This window comes from Kogia breviceps, chromosome 12 (assembly GCF_026419965.1).
Source record: "Kogia breviceps isolate mKogBre1 chromosome 12, mKogBre1 haplotype 1, whole genome shotgun sequence".
In the NCBI taxonomy this organism is placed as follows: Eukaryota; Metazoa; Chordata; class Mammalia; order Artiodactyla; family Physeteridae; genus Kogia; species Kogia breviceps.
In genome coordinates, this window is record NC_081321.1 from 14,378,047 (window position 1) to 14,395,188 (window position 17,142).

The window sequence follows — 17,142 nt, forward strand, 5'->3', positions numbered from 1 at the left end:
TTTTGTGTGAAGAACATGTGAGTATTCACTCTATAATGTTATCCTTGAATTCAGTGCCAAATAGATAAAAAACGTTAGTTTGATGTTTGATTCTTTTTACTTGTCAGTTTTGTCAGATCTAGCCATCAGTCCGTTAGATATCCCATTCTCCCCAGCAAATGATTTTAGTGCATTAGATTAGAGACTGCTATGATGTACTAGCAAATAAGAAAAAGAACATAGAATGTATTTATTATGATCCCTTCCAGCCCTACACACACACACACACACACACACACACACACACACACACACACACACACACACATTTTTTTTAAAACAAAAAGACCTCCATGAAACAATTGAGAAAGTTACAGAAGGGATACAAACCAGGCTATTAATGTTGGTGGAAAAGAAATAAAAGTATTATTAAAGGCAGTCTTCATTTCTTTCTCTCTCTCTCTCTCTAATTTTCTTTTCTTTTTTAAAAATTTATTTATTTATTTGGGGGCACGGCGGGTCTTAGTTGTGGCTCGCAGAATTTTTCCTTGTGGTACACGGGCTCTTTGTTGTGGCACGTGGCCATCTCTCTCGTTGTGGCTCAGGGGCTCCAGAGCGCGTGGGGACTCTGTAGCACGTGGGCTCTGTAGTTGCGGCATGCGGGCTCAGTAGCCCCGCAGCACGTGGCATCTTAGTTCCCTGACCAGGGATCCAGACCGCTTCCCCTGTGTTGGAAGGCGGATTGTTTACCACTGGACCACCAGGGGAGTCCGTCCTTTTTTTTCTTCTTCTTCTTCTGTTAATGTTTTCTGGTTAATAAGTTGTTGATTAATAACAATTTTAAGTCAGAGTGTAGAGAAGTCTCTGATCACGTGGATCTGTTAGATACCACAAAGTTGGTATGAACAGAGAAAGGGGTGCATAGGCTGTGCTCTCCCTAGAAATCTGCTTCAGCTACAATATAAAATCGTGAATCTGAACAACCATTCCTTCTTCCCTAAAGTCCGGTTGGAAACAGTCACTAAAGAATTAGATTGTCAGTGCATGATTACTCATTTATATACCACAGAATACAATAGAATTTTAGAGCCTATTAGCAATTTTAAAATTTACTTTGTGATTGTCCAGAAAATGGTGTGACAAAATTCTGTGGTCATCTATCAAAGCAACATGTGCATATTGACCTTCAGATTTAGAAATTACTAGAATTGTATTCATCTTTTTTACCCCACTGAATACTGTGGTTGAGAAGTACTGCTGAGTCAGAATTAACCAGACTTATAAAATTTCATTTTGTCATAGAGATGTTGGTCAGGCCGCAACTGTGGTATTATCTTTAGTTAGGTGCCAGACTTACTCTACAATTTTCCTTAAAGGTTTTCCCAGTCTTGCAGAAAGTCAGGATTTGTAACTCATACATTATTCCTAAGCTTATAATTTGTACTTTTCTTCCTTTTTCAGTATGTTTTATAGACTATTTAGAACTTTAAATAAGAACAAGAAAATGTTTGTTGCTTCTCATATAAAAATTTCTTAGTGTTAATTTGCAACAAAAAGCGCACTGAGTTCCTTGTCTTTTGCTGTTATTATTGCTCATGGAAAGGTGCTTGCTACTTGTCACCTTTATTAAAATAGAAAAACTTTTAACCTAATTTGAAAAAAGTAAAGGTGAATTCAGAAGCCATGTTGAGTATGAGATTCCATATTATTATTAACCATATGCATTTCACATTCAATGTATTTATTAATTTTAGTACAGTTCCCCAGACAGGAGGAATGTAAGAAAGAAGAAGATATAGAAAGGAAAGATATAACATTTAACTCACTTCCATTCTTCAGATGGTTGGAAAGAAGTATATGATACTACACTCTCACTATTTTATCAATAGGAAGTGTCAGATTTTAAATAAAAACTATCAGATTTGAGTGAAATAATCATAACAGCTTGCAATTTTTGGAGTGTTTACTGTATGCTAAGCACACAAAATTATGATCTTGTCCATCTCTTCCTCACAGCCGCCTGATAAGGTGGCAGATCTTATTATTCCCATTCACATGAGAGGAAACTAAGGGCAGCAAGGTCCAATTGCTGGCCTGTCTCCCCAAGCAAGTCTCAAAGCCCAGATCTGCACCCAAGACACTTCTCCTAAACACCCAGATCTCGTCCTCTCTCTCTCTCTCTTTTTTTTTTTTTTTTTTTTTTGGCCACGCTGCACAGCTTGTGGGATCCTAGTTCCCCGACCAGGGATCGAACCCTGGCCCACGACAGTGAAAGCGTGGAGCCCTAACCACTGGACCGCCAGGGAATTCCCAGTCTCGTGTTCTCTTGTACCCTGAATACAATGGCCCCATTCATTTCTCCGTCATCTCTCAAAGCATTTAATATACTAACATGCAGAATGTGCTGTCAGAATTTTTTGACAGGTCAGTTTGTGTTTTACGGATATGGGAAGTAATACAGAGAGAGAATAAGAGCTTTGCTGGTTTTCTGCAATAGGATAGCATCCGACACCAGATGGAAGCCCAGGTTCCCACTGTTCTTTACAATATACCAGGCATATCGCGAACACTGTGGTAAAGTACTGAAATTGCTCTATTCTGTAGTCAGTCTATTGATGAAATTTACCATGGGACGCAGTTCACTCAGCGAATGTTTACTGAGCAGGACCTGCTTCGTTCCAGGTATTTTCAAAATAGCAGTGAAAGAAAGCTTCCATGAAGCTTGTCATCTAGAGAGGTCAGGGAGACAGGAGACGAACTCAGATAAATAAACAAGACCGTGGTAAGTGTTTTTAGGAAACTAAGGTCACGATATGAAAGAAGGGCATGGGGCAAGGGCCTCTTTGGACCAGGGCTCTGAGCCGATGTTTTAGGTAGCAAGAGCCCAATGACAAGGAGGAGGCACAGTGAACAGAGCATTCCAGGCAGGGGGGAGCAATAGTGCAAAGGCTCTGCGGTAGGAAAGTGGTTGAGATGTTGAAGGAGCAGAAAGAAACCAGTGTACCAAGCAGGGAGGTTAGCGGTAGGGAAAGAGATGGATGGGAGATTGCACCAGTTTTGGATTCTGTTGGCGTTTTAGGTTCTGCCCAAGATACCATAAGGAAACACTTGTGTATTTTTAAGCATAAGAGTGATATGCTTTTGATTTACATTTCAAAAAGCTCACTCAAGCTGCTGTTAGAGAATGAGCTATAAAGGGGAAGGAAGGAAACAAGAGTTAGCAGTTACTGTGTAGAAATGATGATGGCTTTAGACTAGGGTGGTAGCTAACAGGAAGCTCTTCTGGTGCACCAGACATCTTGTTAGGTGGTAGGATGCGGAAATTAACAATATAAACCCCTCTGCTTATGGAACTCACAGATTAGCCGAAGGAGTCTGAGAAAAAATGTCATAGTATTCAGGTGTGTTGGTGAGTGTCGGCCAGGCCTGTACAAGGAAGGGATTAGGAAAGAAGGGTGATCTTGACAAAGGACTTAGCACGTACAAAGCATGAGTAAGCGTGGCACATTTGTAAAATTACATATAGGACTTAAGGAATGAAGGTTATGTCTGAAGACGTAGCAAGAGTAAAGGCTAAAAAGTAGATCAAGGCACAGAAGGCATTTGTTTGTTATTCTAAAGAATTTAAACTCCTGTCTTGAATACAAAAATAGTATCAAGATCAAGTGTACATTTTAGAAAAATCACCGTAGCTGTTGAACTAGAAGCCAAGGGACCAGTTAGCAAAACATTGAAGTATTCTGGTGAGGAACGATAATGAGTGTAACGATATTCCGCTCTGTAAGTTATTTACCCAGCTGTAACTGTATGTATTTCTTGTCTTGTTCCCAAACGGCTTTAAAGTGAAAGAAGGAATGGGGGGGGATCTAAAAGGTCACTTGAATCCACTAAAACGTTGAGCTTTGTATGGTTCCTGTCCCCGGTTGTGTTCCTCAGGAAGCGAGCCTTGTGATGGAGAGCAGGGTGCAAGAGGCCTACTGGGGGGTGTTCTTGGCATGGGGACCTGGGCCCGGGAACGGAGGGAAGTTGGATAGAGCCGAGGGAGAAGTCAGGCTGCCGTGCAGTCTACGAAAGGCCTGGCTGACTCCCCGTCCCCAACGAGGAGTTCATTCTTTCTACAAACATCACTCAGTTCCTACCCTTGGCTTGGCAGTATACGAGGCCCTCTGGGTGATAGAAATTAAGACAGTTACCTAGGTAGAGTTAAGACAGTAAAAAAATATCAGTAAGACAGTTGCCTAGGTAGGCAGTTACCTAGGTATAGAGAACTAAAAAGAAAGCCATGATTAGGAACACGTAAGTGATCTAGCAGGGGACTCTTCGGATAGTCATTGGACAGATGAAGATTTTACATGCCCTCAGTTTTATGTAATAATGGCAGTAGTTACTGAACACTTAGTATGAGCTGACTGGAGTATTGCGTTCATTATGTCTGTTAACTCATTTAACCCTCACAACAAGTTCCTTAGTGGTAAGTCTTGTTTTCCTCAGTTTTATAGTAGATGAAACTGAGATGCCCAGCATCCGTAACTTGCCCAGGAGCTCAGAGCTGCTTGGGATCTGGCCAGGAAACAGTCCATGATAATCCAGTGAAGTCACCCTGTGCTTATTGCTGCTGCATATTGTGAAATAACTTTGGGAAAGTCAGTTTTCCAATTATGCAACATAGAAGAAGGTATTATTTGATAAAAAATGATCTTTTAATAAAGATGACTTCAAGCTGTTTCTGATTATATGCTTTATATAAGCATAAAATTGGATTTAAAAGTAGAATATGACTCAATTATAGAAAATTGTCATGTTCTCTATAATTGATGTCTGCTCTCTGCCTCTTTTTTTTTTTTTTTTACCTTTTAGAATAAATCTGCACTTTTGTTCATTCTTTCTTGTATTAGTGAACTATACCTGAATGACAGTATAGTAAAAGCAAAATTTTGTTCCACTGTTATGAGAAAAGCTATAGAAATAACCTCTGATGTGACTTTTTTCTTTTGGAAGTTTCACCATATAGTCTAGAAGTGAGGGGAAAATAAATAAAATCCCTCGTTAAGTTTATAATAATAAAAAGCATGGCAAGCATAAAAAAAAGAATTACTTCTCATTTATGGTTTTTCTCATTGGTGAGTTCATCAGCCTAATGCACAGCTTTATTAACTTGTCTTTTGGGTCTCTGACAATGTACGATGTATTTCAAGTTTCATAAACATCTCTGCCCCCAGGCAGCAAGTTAATAATGTGAATCTATACTGTGCCGAGATTAATGTTTTTATCATTTTCCTGGGTGTATTTTATGTGCTTGCCTTGTAGGCCTGTAATTTATCCCCATAACTTTATTGTATATTGTAGCGACTGATAAAAACAACCATTCACAGATATGTGCTTTAAAAGCAAGTGATTTTTATAGCATAGTTTACAATAATGTATTTATGTGTATCATCATTTATTCAAAATTTTTTGAGTATCTGCTACTGTTGTTCTATCTAAGTGTCTCCATGGAGTTCACATTCCAGTGGAGAGAGAAAGATGAAAAATAAAAAACTAAAACATACAGTGTATCAGCAGTAATTGGGGTGGTGGTGAGGGAAGACAGTGGTGGAGTTCCAGAAGGAGAAGAGAGGGCTCTGGGATGGGTCATGATGGGAAGCGCTCTTTAAAATACAACAGTCAAGGAAGGCTTCATTGATGAGAAATTGAGCCAAGTCTGAAGGATGTGACAAGTGAGCCGTGCATTTGTCCTAGCTTTAAAATGTGGTTGCACATTTATATCCTACCAGCAATGTGGGTGGATTCCTTTTATACATTTTCCGTGTCATCACTTATATGCTAATGTAGTTTCAGTGAATCACATGTCAAAGGGCTTTGTAGAATGCAGTCTATATGCCAAACAAATGTATGTTGTTTTTCTGTCTAATTGACATTTTTCTGACCTGTGGGCCAATTTCTGATTTGCTTAGGATAGGGAAGTGTGGTGAAAGTAAAGCAGTATATATACTCTGCTGTTTAATATTTTCTTTTAAAACTTTACAAAGAACTACCTAAACAATACATGAATTCTTCATGCATATATGAAAATCTTTTGATTTTTGTCAAAATAAGTTTCAAGAAAATGTATTCTGTTTCCTGAGAACATTTAAAATTCTAATCAGATGTTCAATTATCTCTTAGATGAGAAAGAAGAGGGTATTCTGGGAAGCATACTGTTGCCTAGTTTTCAGATAGCTATGCTTTCCTCCGAGGATCACATTAATCGCAAATATGCTTTTAAGGTAAGGAAATAGTCATACTTTTTTATTCTGTATTTGAATCTTGCACTGATTAAAACGTGGATATTGACCATGGATTACTACAAAAAGATATTTTAGTGACAGTTATTTTTATATTTAAAGCATAATAGTGGTCTTAGGGTCGAGGAGGAGAGTGTCCCTTTAACTAGGCAGTACATGCTCAAATATTTAGGGGCCAAGGGTCTTTATGTCTCTACTTTCAAATGGTTCTAGTTAAAGCAAATATGTTAAAATGCTAATTGATAGATATAGCTGTAGGTGTCCTGGTGATCATTGTACTATTCCTTAAAGGTTACTGTATGTTTGAATTTTTTTCTTAGTAAATTTGGGGGTGGTGTGTTATTTAACATAATACATGTGCATTCATGATTTTATAGGATATTTGCAAAGATATTCTTGGGTCCAAGTACTTCATGAACATCAGATAGTTTTGAGAGAATATTGCAGTTGAAACATTAAATCTCTTACTAAATCTAAGCAGACCTGAGCCTCCCTCCCCTAACTAAAAATACCCACCCATCTCTGTGATGGGCTGGCTTGTAGAGCACCCTCTAGTAAGAGGCCACTTGAATGCTAAGTTGGTTATTTTTGTTTTCAAAGACCATACTGCATTCCTTGCTTTATGATTATGGCTGAAATAAATTTCAGAAGTCACCTATTTTTTTTTAAGTCAGTGTTAAATTAAGAACTCTGAAGGGTTTAAATTTTTCATTTTAAGGAAAACAGGAAATATAAGGGTAACATATGCTGTTATTTAACAATGAAAATGTTTGCACCATTATAAAATTGATTCAATTTTTAATTCCTGTCCACTTTTAAAGAATACTCAGGACTGCAGCTGATTTACAACTTTTGCCAATTAATGTGTTACATTATGAGCTATGGAGAAAAGAGAGGGAAAGGCAGAGTTGTGGTAGGGTGGTGGGTGACCTCAAAGAGAATGTAATATCTGAGCAAAGATCCGTGGCTGCAAGGGCAATCGCTACCCATTTCAACAAATGTCATTAACAGTATGAACCAGAGAAAAGGAATTAAGTATTTTAAGATGCTGTAGCAAACTCTAATACCAATAACTTAAAGTAATAACTTTTTAAAAGTGCATTGCCCAAGTCTGTGATACTAACACTGTTATTTGGGCACAGGTTTAAATTGTTTTGTTTGCTCATCACCTTGTCAAATGTTTATTGAATTTGTACTAGTCATAGGACATTTTTCTGGGCTCTTAAACTCTAAAAAAAAACATAGATTTATAAAAATATATAAATAAATAGAATGTTAAAATAGCAGTAAAAGTGACCATGCATGTTAAGTATATTGTCTCTGTAATTATTTGGTTTAATTTTGATTGGATTTTATCTATAACAAGGAATAATGATCTCTATTTCAAATTCTCTTCCCTGCCATGTTGTTTTCTCTGAATTTATGAGCCACTTTTACTACTAAGTCCGTTGGCCCTGATGCTACTGCTTTCACAATGGTAAGTAGAAACTATAGACAGTTGTTGAACAAAACTGTGGAACTGAAAGCTAAATCGGGAACTTTGCCATCATCTTGTAAATATTCCCATTTGACGGATCACAAGCTTCGGTGTGGTTTGTGAGTGTCTTGAGTCCTGGCTACACCTGGGTCTTCTGAGCACCAGCCCAGTGTTCCTTCCGTTGGTCACAGAGACGGGCCGTGGTCTTTATCCATTTCTCCAAAACCCCACTCCGCCAGTCCAGTGACTCTTGGTGGTGGTTTTAATCATTTTAACAACCGGTGGCATTTGAGCTGTTTCTCTTCGTGTGGTTTCCGTAGATAGCGTTACATCCCTTACGTGGTCAAGTGAGATTTGTTGGTTCTGTAAGTTAATTTGCTCACTGTGTTGATTGAATTTATTTATATCCTGATTCTGAAAAAGATTCCGAAGCAGCTCATTTGACATTGTAGGTAAAGCAGATAGTCAAGATCTCCGAGTGGAGTGTGTGGCTCCAGATTTACTCCTCTCGTCTTTTTAGACTAGCTCTGTGCTTAGTTCCCTTCCTTCCGCCTCATTCTATGCTGAAATAGCTTTTGTTTCTTTTTCCTTGTCCTTCAGTGTCTACCAGGGAGCTGTCACAGGCATTCTTTTTTTTTTTTTTTTTTTTTTTTTTTGCAGTACGCAGGCCTCTCGCTGTTGTGGCCTCTCCCGTTGCGGAGCACAGGCTCCGGACGCGCAGGCGCAGCGGCCATGGCTCACGGGCCCAGCCGCTCCGCGGCATGTGGGATCTTCCCGAATCAGGGCACGAACCCGTGTCCCCTGCATCGGCAGGCGGACTCTCAACCACTGCGCCACCAGGGAAGCCCCACAGACATTCTTAAATGGAAGTTAAGAATGGTTCCCCCCACAGAATTCCCCACCCTGGCCTTTGTTTTCTTTCTTTCTTCCCCCCCCCCCTTCTTTTTTAAAGAAATTTTATTGAAGTCTAGTTGATTTAACCATGTTCTGTTAATCTGGCTTTGTTTTCTGCTCCGATGTAGCTACTGCTGCTGTCCATCTTTGCGCTGCAGGCCCAGGGCTAAGCCGAGCACTCTGCTTGAACTTGGGTAGCTATCCCTCAGCAGCGCCTTCTTTGTGTTGTTTTCTGTTTCTCTGGATAGAGGCAGATTGCCACCATAAAGAAAGAAACCTAGGGCTCCCCTGGTGGCGCAGTGATTGAGAATCCGCCTGCCGATGCAGGGGACGCGGGTTCGTGCCCCGGTCCGGGAGGATCCCACATGCCGCGGAGCGGCTGGGCCCGTGAGCCATGGCTGCTGAGCCTGCGCGTGCGGGGCCTGTGCTCCGCAACGGGAGTTGAGAGGAAAAGCTAAAGGGCAGTGCCATTTTGGGTCATTTATAAATCTTTTATGTTTGTGTGTAGGTATTTATAAGGTTTAGTCAAAATGCTTTAAACAGCAGCACCTTTTAAGGGCTAAAGGAATTGGTAACACAGGAGGGAAATGCTATGACATGTATATTTCAATGACTTGTGTTGCTGGTTGCTCTGGAACATTCTTTTTTTTTTTTTTTTTTTTTTTTTTTTTTAACATCTTTATTGGAGTATAATTGTTTTACAATAGTGTGTTAGTTTTCCCTCTACAACAAACTAAATCAGTTATACATACACACATGCTCCCACATCTCCTCCCTCTTGCATCACCCCCCCTCCCACCCTCCCTATCCCACCCCCCCAGGCGGTCACAAAGCACAGAGGTGATCTCCCTGTGCCATGCAGCAGCTTCCCACCAGCTATCTAATTTACATTTGATAGTGTATATATGTCCCTGCCACTCCCCCACTTCGTCACAGCCCACCCCTCCCCCTCCCCATATCCTCAAGTCCATGCTCGAGTAAGTCTGTGTTTTATTCCCGTCCTACCACTAACCTCTTCATGACATTTTTTTCCCTTAGAGTCCATATATATGTGTTAGCATACGGTATTTGTTTTTCTCCTTCTGACTTACTTCACTCTGTATGACAGACTCCAGGTCCATCCACCTCATTATAAATAACTCAGTTTCATTTCTTTTTATGGCTGAGTAATATTCCATTGTATATATGTGCCACATCTTCTTTATCCATTCATCTGTTGATGGACACTTAGGTTGCTTCCATGTCCTGGCTATTGTAAATAGAGCTGCAATGAACATTTTGGTACATGAGTCTTTCTGGAACATTCTTGAATAGAGAGATGTGAATTGTAGTAAATGGAAATTGCTGGGGATGTGTGCATGGAACAGGGATGGCCAGGTGCTTCCTTTCTTACCTCCTTCCCCTCCTATACATCTTTTTTTTTTTTTTTTTTTTTTTTGCGGTATGCGGGCCTCTCACTGTTGTGGCCTCTCCCGTTGCGGAGCACAGGCTCCGGACGCGCAGGCCTAGCGGCCATGGCTCACGGGCTTAGTTGCTCCGCGGCATGTGGGATCTTCCCGGACCAGGGCACGAACCCGTGTCTCCTGCATCGGCAGGCGGATTCTCAACCACTGCGCCACCAGGGAAGCCCTTTTTTTTTTTTTTTTTTTTTTTTTTTTTTTTTTAAGAAAAAGAAAAATGGTAAAGTTAGGAGAAAAAATGTAATATGTATATATTTTTCAATATTGAATTGTATTTTTCTTAAGTCCCTCATTTCTATATCTGTATGTAAGGCAAGTCTGCTTTCTTTGAAATTGGATAGTAATGATCTGTGTAGAGAGCCACTGAACTTTCTTTCTTTTTCTTTTACAGATATCATCTCTCTATTTAAAATGATCATGCCATTTTCAATCAGGCAGCCCATCCAAACATGCGGACCTATTATTTCTGCACTGACACAGGAAAGGAAATGGAGTTGTGGATGAAAGCCATGTTAGATGCTGCCCTGGTACAGACAGAACCTGTGAAAAGGTAAAGGCTTGTAGGGAAAATAATGGTGATTTCCACTTACATTTTATTCCATGCCTTGCAAGTGTGTCATTATCATAGTACATATCATTTTAGTCGTCATGATATGAAACCATTTCTTCCTCAGAAAGCAAGGATTAATTCATGTTTTATATTAAACGAATACACCTTTAGTTAGTTTGAAATACCACCTGCATTTTTATTCCACCTTCCCTCTTTATTCATTTTCACCTATCAGTGTACTGAGGTGAATCCAGAATCCTAACATTCCAACTGAATGTTCTTTCTTCTTACAGAATTACCTTTAATTTCCGGTAAGTACATTTTCAATTGCTATCTTAAAAGTACACAAGACCGTGTTTTTTAAGGTTCTGAATCTTAGAAGAGAATTTATATTAATGAAGTTAATTTCATTGTGTTTTTATGTTGTTCAAGTTTAATAAATTAAAATAAAACTTTTTTATGAGTTTCATTTCTTTGGCATTTCTGGGTTAATTCTGATTGTTTTATGATGAATGTCTCCAGAAAATAGTTCATCAAGCATTTAGATTATTTCTAAATATATCTACTTCTTGATGAATTCTACCTTCTTTCTTTTAAAACTCCAGGGCTTAGATTCTTCGGTAATATAAATATGTACTGTTAAAATAGATCTAAGTGTGATTTTTTTCCCCTGCTTTAACATATGAATCATTTTAATATTTGACTATATTAAGAACTAGTGAGAGGAAATCTGTTTCTAAAATATGTAAATAGCAGCTGAATAATGGGCTTACAACATTTTTGTTATATATTCCTATAATTTGAAGAAAGATCTATGATACAATTATCTTTTTCTTCCAGTCAGCAACAATTGAGTGCATATATCATATAAGGAAGATTGCTAACTTGCAAATTTGATCTTTTTGCTCTCTTCTCAGGAAATTATAGGATTGTTACATTGTAAATCTTTTTTTTTTAAGTGTATGTGTTAATAAAGTCTCTTGACTGTTGGTTAAAAGACTCAAGTTGATGCTATATAAGTAAATTTGTGTTTATTTTTTAAAGTATCTATTCCAAATTAACTAATCACTAGTAATTAGAGCTAGGGAAAAGTATGGAGAAAAAAAGGAAAGAAGGTCCAGGGTTGAACTCTGGGACACCTATTTTTAAGAGTAACCACCTTGGGGCTTCCCTGGTGGCGCAGTGGTTGAGAATCCGCCTGCCAATGCAGGGGACACGGGTTGGAGCCCTGGTCTGGGAAGATCCCACGTGCCGCGGAGCAACTAAACCCGTGCACCACAACTACTGAAGCCCGTGAGCCACAACTACTGAAGTCCACGCTCCTAAAGCCTGTGTTCTGCAACAGGAGAAGCCACTGCAGTGAGAAGCCCGCGCGCTGCAACGAAGAGTAATCCCCGCTTGGCACAACTACTGAGCCTGTGCTTTAGAGCCTGTGCGCTGCAACTACTGAAGCCCATGAGCCACAACTACTGAGCCCACGAGCCACAACTACTGAAGCCCACGTGCCTAGAGCCCATGCTCCGCATCAAGAGAAGCCACCGCAATGAGAAGCCCACGCACCGCAACAAAGAGTAGCCCCCACTCACTGCAACTAGAGAAAGCCTGTGTGCAGCAACGAAGACCCAAGGCAGCCAAAAATAAATAAATTAATTAATTTTTTAAAAAAAGAAGAGTAACCACCTCAACCGTATACATTTTCTTGGTTGAGAGCTAATAAAAGGAAAATCTGCTTTTGGAATTTCATGTGTAAAAATGACCTGAATGGACGTAAAAATGAGTGATTATGATTGACAGCTAGAGAAAATTTGTAGGTGAAAAAAATTCATTGAAAATCTTAAGATAATATTAACTTAAGAGTAGAATTTTCAGGGAATTGTTTAGAATACAGAAATCAATATAATAATTAAGATACATGATTGCCAGGTAGTTTCAGTATTGTGTGTTCACTTATCCCAGAATTTCAACTTCCATTTTCTTTTCTTGTATTTTCTACTCTAAAAACTAATAATTACTCATAATTTATGGTGATAAAGATGATATTCAATATTTTGTTTTGACTCTGACAACTATTCCCTGATTATGTGCCCACAGCAATTTTTAGCCAGTTGTGTTGATACAATTTGCCCTATTAGCCAGGAATGGTTGAGTATCACCTAGGTGGCCAACCTGGTGTCAGTCGCCATTATCCTCTAGAAATTATGTCCTTTCTTCTACTTCTAGCTCTTAGCATTTTTATTCTGCCCTGGTAGTCCTACTAATCATTCAATATGAAGGTACCTAATTACTATACTGTTTGATTTCATAAGACGGGGAGATTTTGTTTACTTGGTTTTAAGGTATTGGGCTCTTTTTCCCTTATGGCCAGAATACTTACAAATGTTTATCACGGCATATCACCTAAGAGATAGAACATCCAGTTTTTAACTAGATAGTGCATTTCTTCTAAATTTATAAAGTGTTTAACCTATGAACTACAATGTCATTGTCCCCGAGTGTGCAGAACATTGATGGCATTAAAAAATCTAAGCATAATATACATTCTCTGAATAATTTCCATCTCCAGGGCCATTATTTTCATTTTCTATATTTGCATGTATTTTCTGCAGTAACTTAAATGTCACTTTTTAAAATTGGATCACAAGTTTTACATTATTTATGTTATCTTAGCATACATTTCTGAATCAGTTTTGGTTCCATTTAGAGAAAAGTCAGCATGTGTCTTTTTTGATTACATCTCTTAAATCTTTGAGAAAAAAATTGAGGAAAAAGTCATTGCGGTTCTAATTTAAAAAATAATAGCTTTGAGTAGACTAGAGGTAACTAATTTTAAAAAACCTTTTCAGATATTTGATATTCAATGTTAAAAAATCCTCCCCACCCCTGAATTTAGCACGGATAAATGTGCTTTTAGTGTAGATCTTCTCTGACTTTTATCTTTCAAGGGAAAGAAGCTCCATAGCATATCTTAGTAAACTTTAACAGTGTCTAATATTCCTTCCAATCTGGAAGCTATGAGTTTTATCTAACATAAGTGTATGGATAGTCCATAATTGTACTCCCAAGAAAACGGTCACATTTCCTTTTATTTTTTCTCACTGATTGTATTCCTAACTAGCTATCTCTGTAGAGCTATATAGGATATGTATAGATTATGTATCTTCTACACATCACTGAAACTGGTAGCAATAGGAGCATTATTATGTATTGCAATGTGCAAGGCTAGCCAGTGCCCGAGCGGGGCCTCCCTGGTGTGGTATGATCGTGGCAGTTCCGTGCAGGTTCAGACACTCAGCTTGGTCTTGTCAGATCCTGGAAGTGATTGGTCTCAGGGAAGCTGATTCTCATCAGAAAAGACCCAGATGTAGCAGCTGGCCTGGTGAGCAATAAAACTGCCCACTGGCCCAGGCACATACTGCTGAGCAGCCCATTCTTCCTGCAAGGACGTGGACACGAGAGGCCGGATTCTAATCCACAATTGCCTGATGAGATGGAACGGTAGTGGTAATAAAGTCTGAGGCAGCCACTAGTCCTCACAACAATCTTGTCTCCTTGGTGCTACAGTTTTCCACATTCACCACGGAGAAGACGGAGGCTTGGTCAGTTTCTGCACCTTGCCCGAAACGCAGCTCGTAAGAGGTAGAGCTGTCAGCTGAGCACATGCAGTCTGGCTCTAAGAGCTCTTACCTGAAACTCAGGTCCTCTGGAACACAGACACAGAGAGTTCATCAGTCATATGGTTCAGATCTTTGATAGCATCAGAATGTAATTTCCATTGCCACAAACCAGAGTCATGTTTGTCTCATGGTGAGTTAACCCTCCTGGCTGGAAACCATGTTATTTCAAATGACTAGCTAATGTGGTCTTTTAAGTGTGGATTTTTGTGGTTTCGCTGTCAAAGGGCAGTCTTATTTGCTTTCTTTCCAGATTTCTAATGGTGGGGACACTCATCACTTTTTTTCCTCTAGTGCTTTGTACGCTGTATATTTTAGGTTTAATTTTTTCCCCTTTCTATTTATACATTCTGGTGTCGTACTTGAATTTTCATACTACAGTACTGGGGATTGGTGCAGGCTTCCGCTCTGTGACCGTTTCGGGGTGTTTTTTTTTTTTGGTAAAGTCAAAGGTGATTTTATGTTTTTCCTAGATTGAATCCCAGAAATAACATGTGCATTATTTCGTCTGATTTACTCTGGCTTTCTTCTCTGATTTCAGAGTGGATAAGATTACATCTGAGAATGCACCAACTAAAGAAATCAATAACTTTCCCAACCACAGAGTGCTAATTAAACCAGAGGTCCAAAATAACCAGAAAAACAAGGAAATGAGCAAAAATGAAGAAAAAAAGGCATTAGAAGCTGAAAGATACGGATTTCAGAAGGAGGGCCAAGATAGACCTTTAACAAAAATTAATAGTGTAAAATTGAATTCTCTGCCGTCTGAATATGAGAGTGGGTCAACGTGCCCGGGTCAGACTGGACACTACAGGCCAGTCAATGTGAATAGTTCAGAGAACAAAACGGTCAATGTTAGCCTGGCAGATCTTAGAGGTGTAAGTCACCCAACTACAGGGCCCTTACACACAGAGGCTGATCGAGTCATACAGAGAACGAATTCAATGCAACAGCTGGAACAGTGGATTAAAATCCAGAAGGGGAGAGGTCATGAAGAAGAAACCAGGGGGTAAGTGTCTTGTTATGTGTTGTGAACCCAGGTTTCTTTCCTGTTAAGTTGGTGGGAGACTGGTTTCTGAGATACCAGTTCAAAGTGTTAAGTTCAAATTGTGTTTGAGATATTACAGCTTCATTAGTCATCTCTTTTTGATGGTAATGAGATAGCAGTGTTTTTTCTCTGCCTCTCAGTATTCTGTCACCCAACCTTACCAACAGCAAGTAGTCACCCTCCCTGACCCAGCCCAAGAGAAGGCATAGGCTGTGGGTACAGATCACGGTTGTTTGGGATGAGGAAAGGAGCAAGACCTAGCCTTAGCCCTCTACATGCGCGCGTGCACACAAACACACACACACACACACACACACACACACACACACACACACACAGAGTGAGAGTTTATCTTCACTCTCCCCACCGCCCTGCTGTTTTCCACTAGTAGCTTCTGCAGCTTGATGTAATGCAGAGCTCTCCTGAGACATGTCACGTGGAGACCGGAAAGGCCTTAGGCTCTGTAGTTCTCAGTCTCATTCCTTGGCTTTCTTAAACTCACAATGCACATGTCTAAGTATCATATTTATTCATCTAAGCATTTATTCACTCATGTACACATTTGTCCTTTCATATACTTAATTGTATAACTACTCTATGCTACTCATGGGGTCAGAAAGTGAAATACTGCAAAGATATAGTTCCGATTTCTCACAAAGGCTCTTAGTCCAGTGGAGGAGAAAGTTAAACAAACAGGTCCAGTATATGGTGACAAATACAGCGATGGAAGAACAGGATGCTGTAAGAAGATGTTTCGGGGACAACCTAAGGGTTCAGGAAAACCTCTTTGGAGGAAGTGAAATACGGTTTACATATGCAAAACCGATAGAGCTGGGAAAGGACTCCGAAGACATGAGTCTGGCTTAGGCACAACTGCTGTGATGGTGGATGGGAAGCGAGGCTGGAGAGAGAAGCCAGAGGAGGTGTCTGCAGATTGGTGTTTCAGCAGTATCATCCCTGCTGCCGAATCTGGAGAATGAATTGGAGAAAGTTCAAAAACTATTGGAATGAGTGAAATGAGGAGAGGAAGGGGATGTTTTCACGATATACTCGACAAGGCTGGTTGGGTGCTTGGATGTGCTTGATTGCAAACTGGTCCCACTCAAGTCTAATTTGAGCGGCTGGGGGAAATCAAGCATGACGCCCTGCTTTTTGGTCTGGTCATCAAGCCTTGTCCCGTGCCTTTCACTGCATAGAGAAGGTTTGGGAACAGAGAGGGTAATGAGTGATTGGACAGGTTGGATCTGAGGTGCCTGCAGTCTGTATCTCCAAAGAGAGATCTGGACTTGAGTAAGATTTGGGGTGTCATCATTATATCAGATATGCTTAAAGGTAAGGATGAAAATCAGAAAGAACATTTACATTTAAAGGAAAAAAAAAAAGGATGGTGGGCCTGCAAAGGAGACCAAAAATAAGGGCCAGAGGAAACGGAGGAAAAGCAGGTGATTGTAGATGAGAAAAAATGTTGTGTTGTATTGTCAGGTGGGAAGCTGGTGATGCAAGATTTATAACGTACTTTAATGAACTAACGTCGTAAAATTAACTGAAGACTTACTATAACTCTTACCTCTCGATAGTAGGAAACCAGAAAGCAATGAGTCACTAATGTTTTGGTTAAAAGAAGATGAGCTTTTGTAATAGTGGAATGTCCTTCCGGTCTGGGTGACTGTCTGCGAGTCTCTCCTCTCAGGAGTGCAGCTCCGCCAGGGCTGCAAAACCCGACTCCCCTGATGTTGCTCACTGCCGTTTTCTTCTTCTCCACCTGCAGGGCTCGCTTTT

General features: G+C 39.8%; 1 protein-coding gene across 31 annotated transcripts in view; it reads left to right on the forward strand.

The window, feature by feature from the left end:
- Window positions 1-17,142, forward strand: part of PLEKHA5 (pleckstrin homology domain containing A5) — a 235,259-nt gene that overhangs the window by 147,590 nt on the left and 70,527 nt on the right. For 16 of the 31 annotated variants that reach the window (XR_010835774.1, XR_010835775.1, XM_067008811.1 and 13 more), the window contains 4 exons: window positions 6,145-6,245; window positions 10,529-10,644; window positions 10,938-10,955; window positions 14,857-15,324. Coding sequence is in view for 29 of the 31 variants with exons in the window: in XM_067008811.1 (XP_066864912.1) it covers window positions 6,145-6,245; window positions 10,529-10,644; window positions 10,938-10,955; window positions 14,857-15,324 (703 nt within the window). In the remaining 2 variants the exon portion in view is untranslated. The remainder of the gene's footprint in view (window positions 1-6,144; window positions 6,246-10,528; window positions 10,645-10,937; window positions 10,956-14,856; window positions 15,325-17,142) is intronic. The other 15 variants (XM_067008813.1, XM_059082722.2, XM_059082725.2 and 12 more) reach the window with 1 other exon arrangement.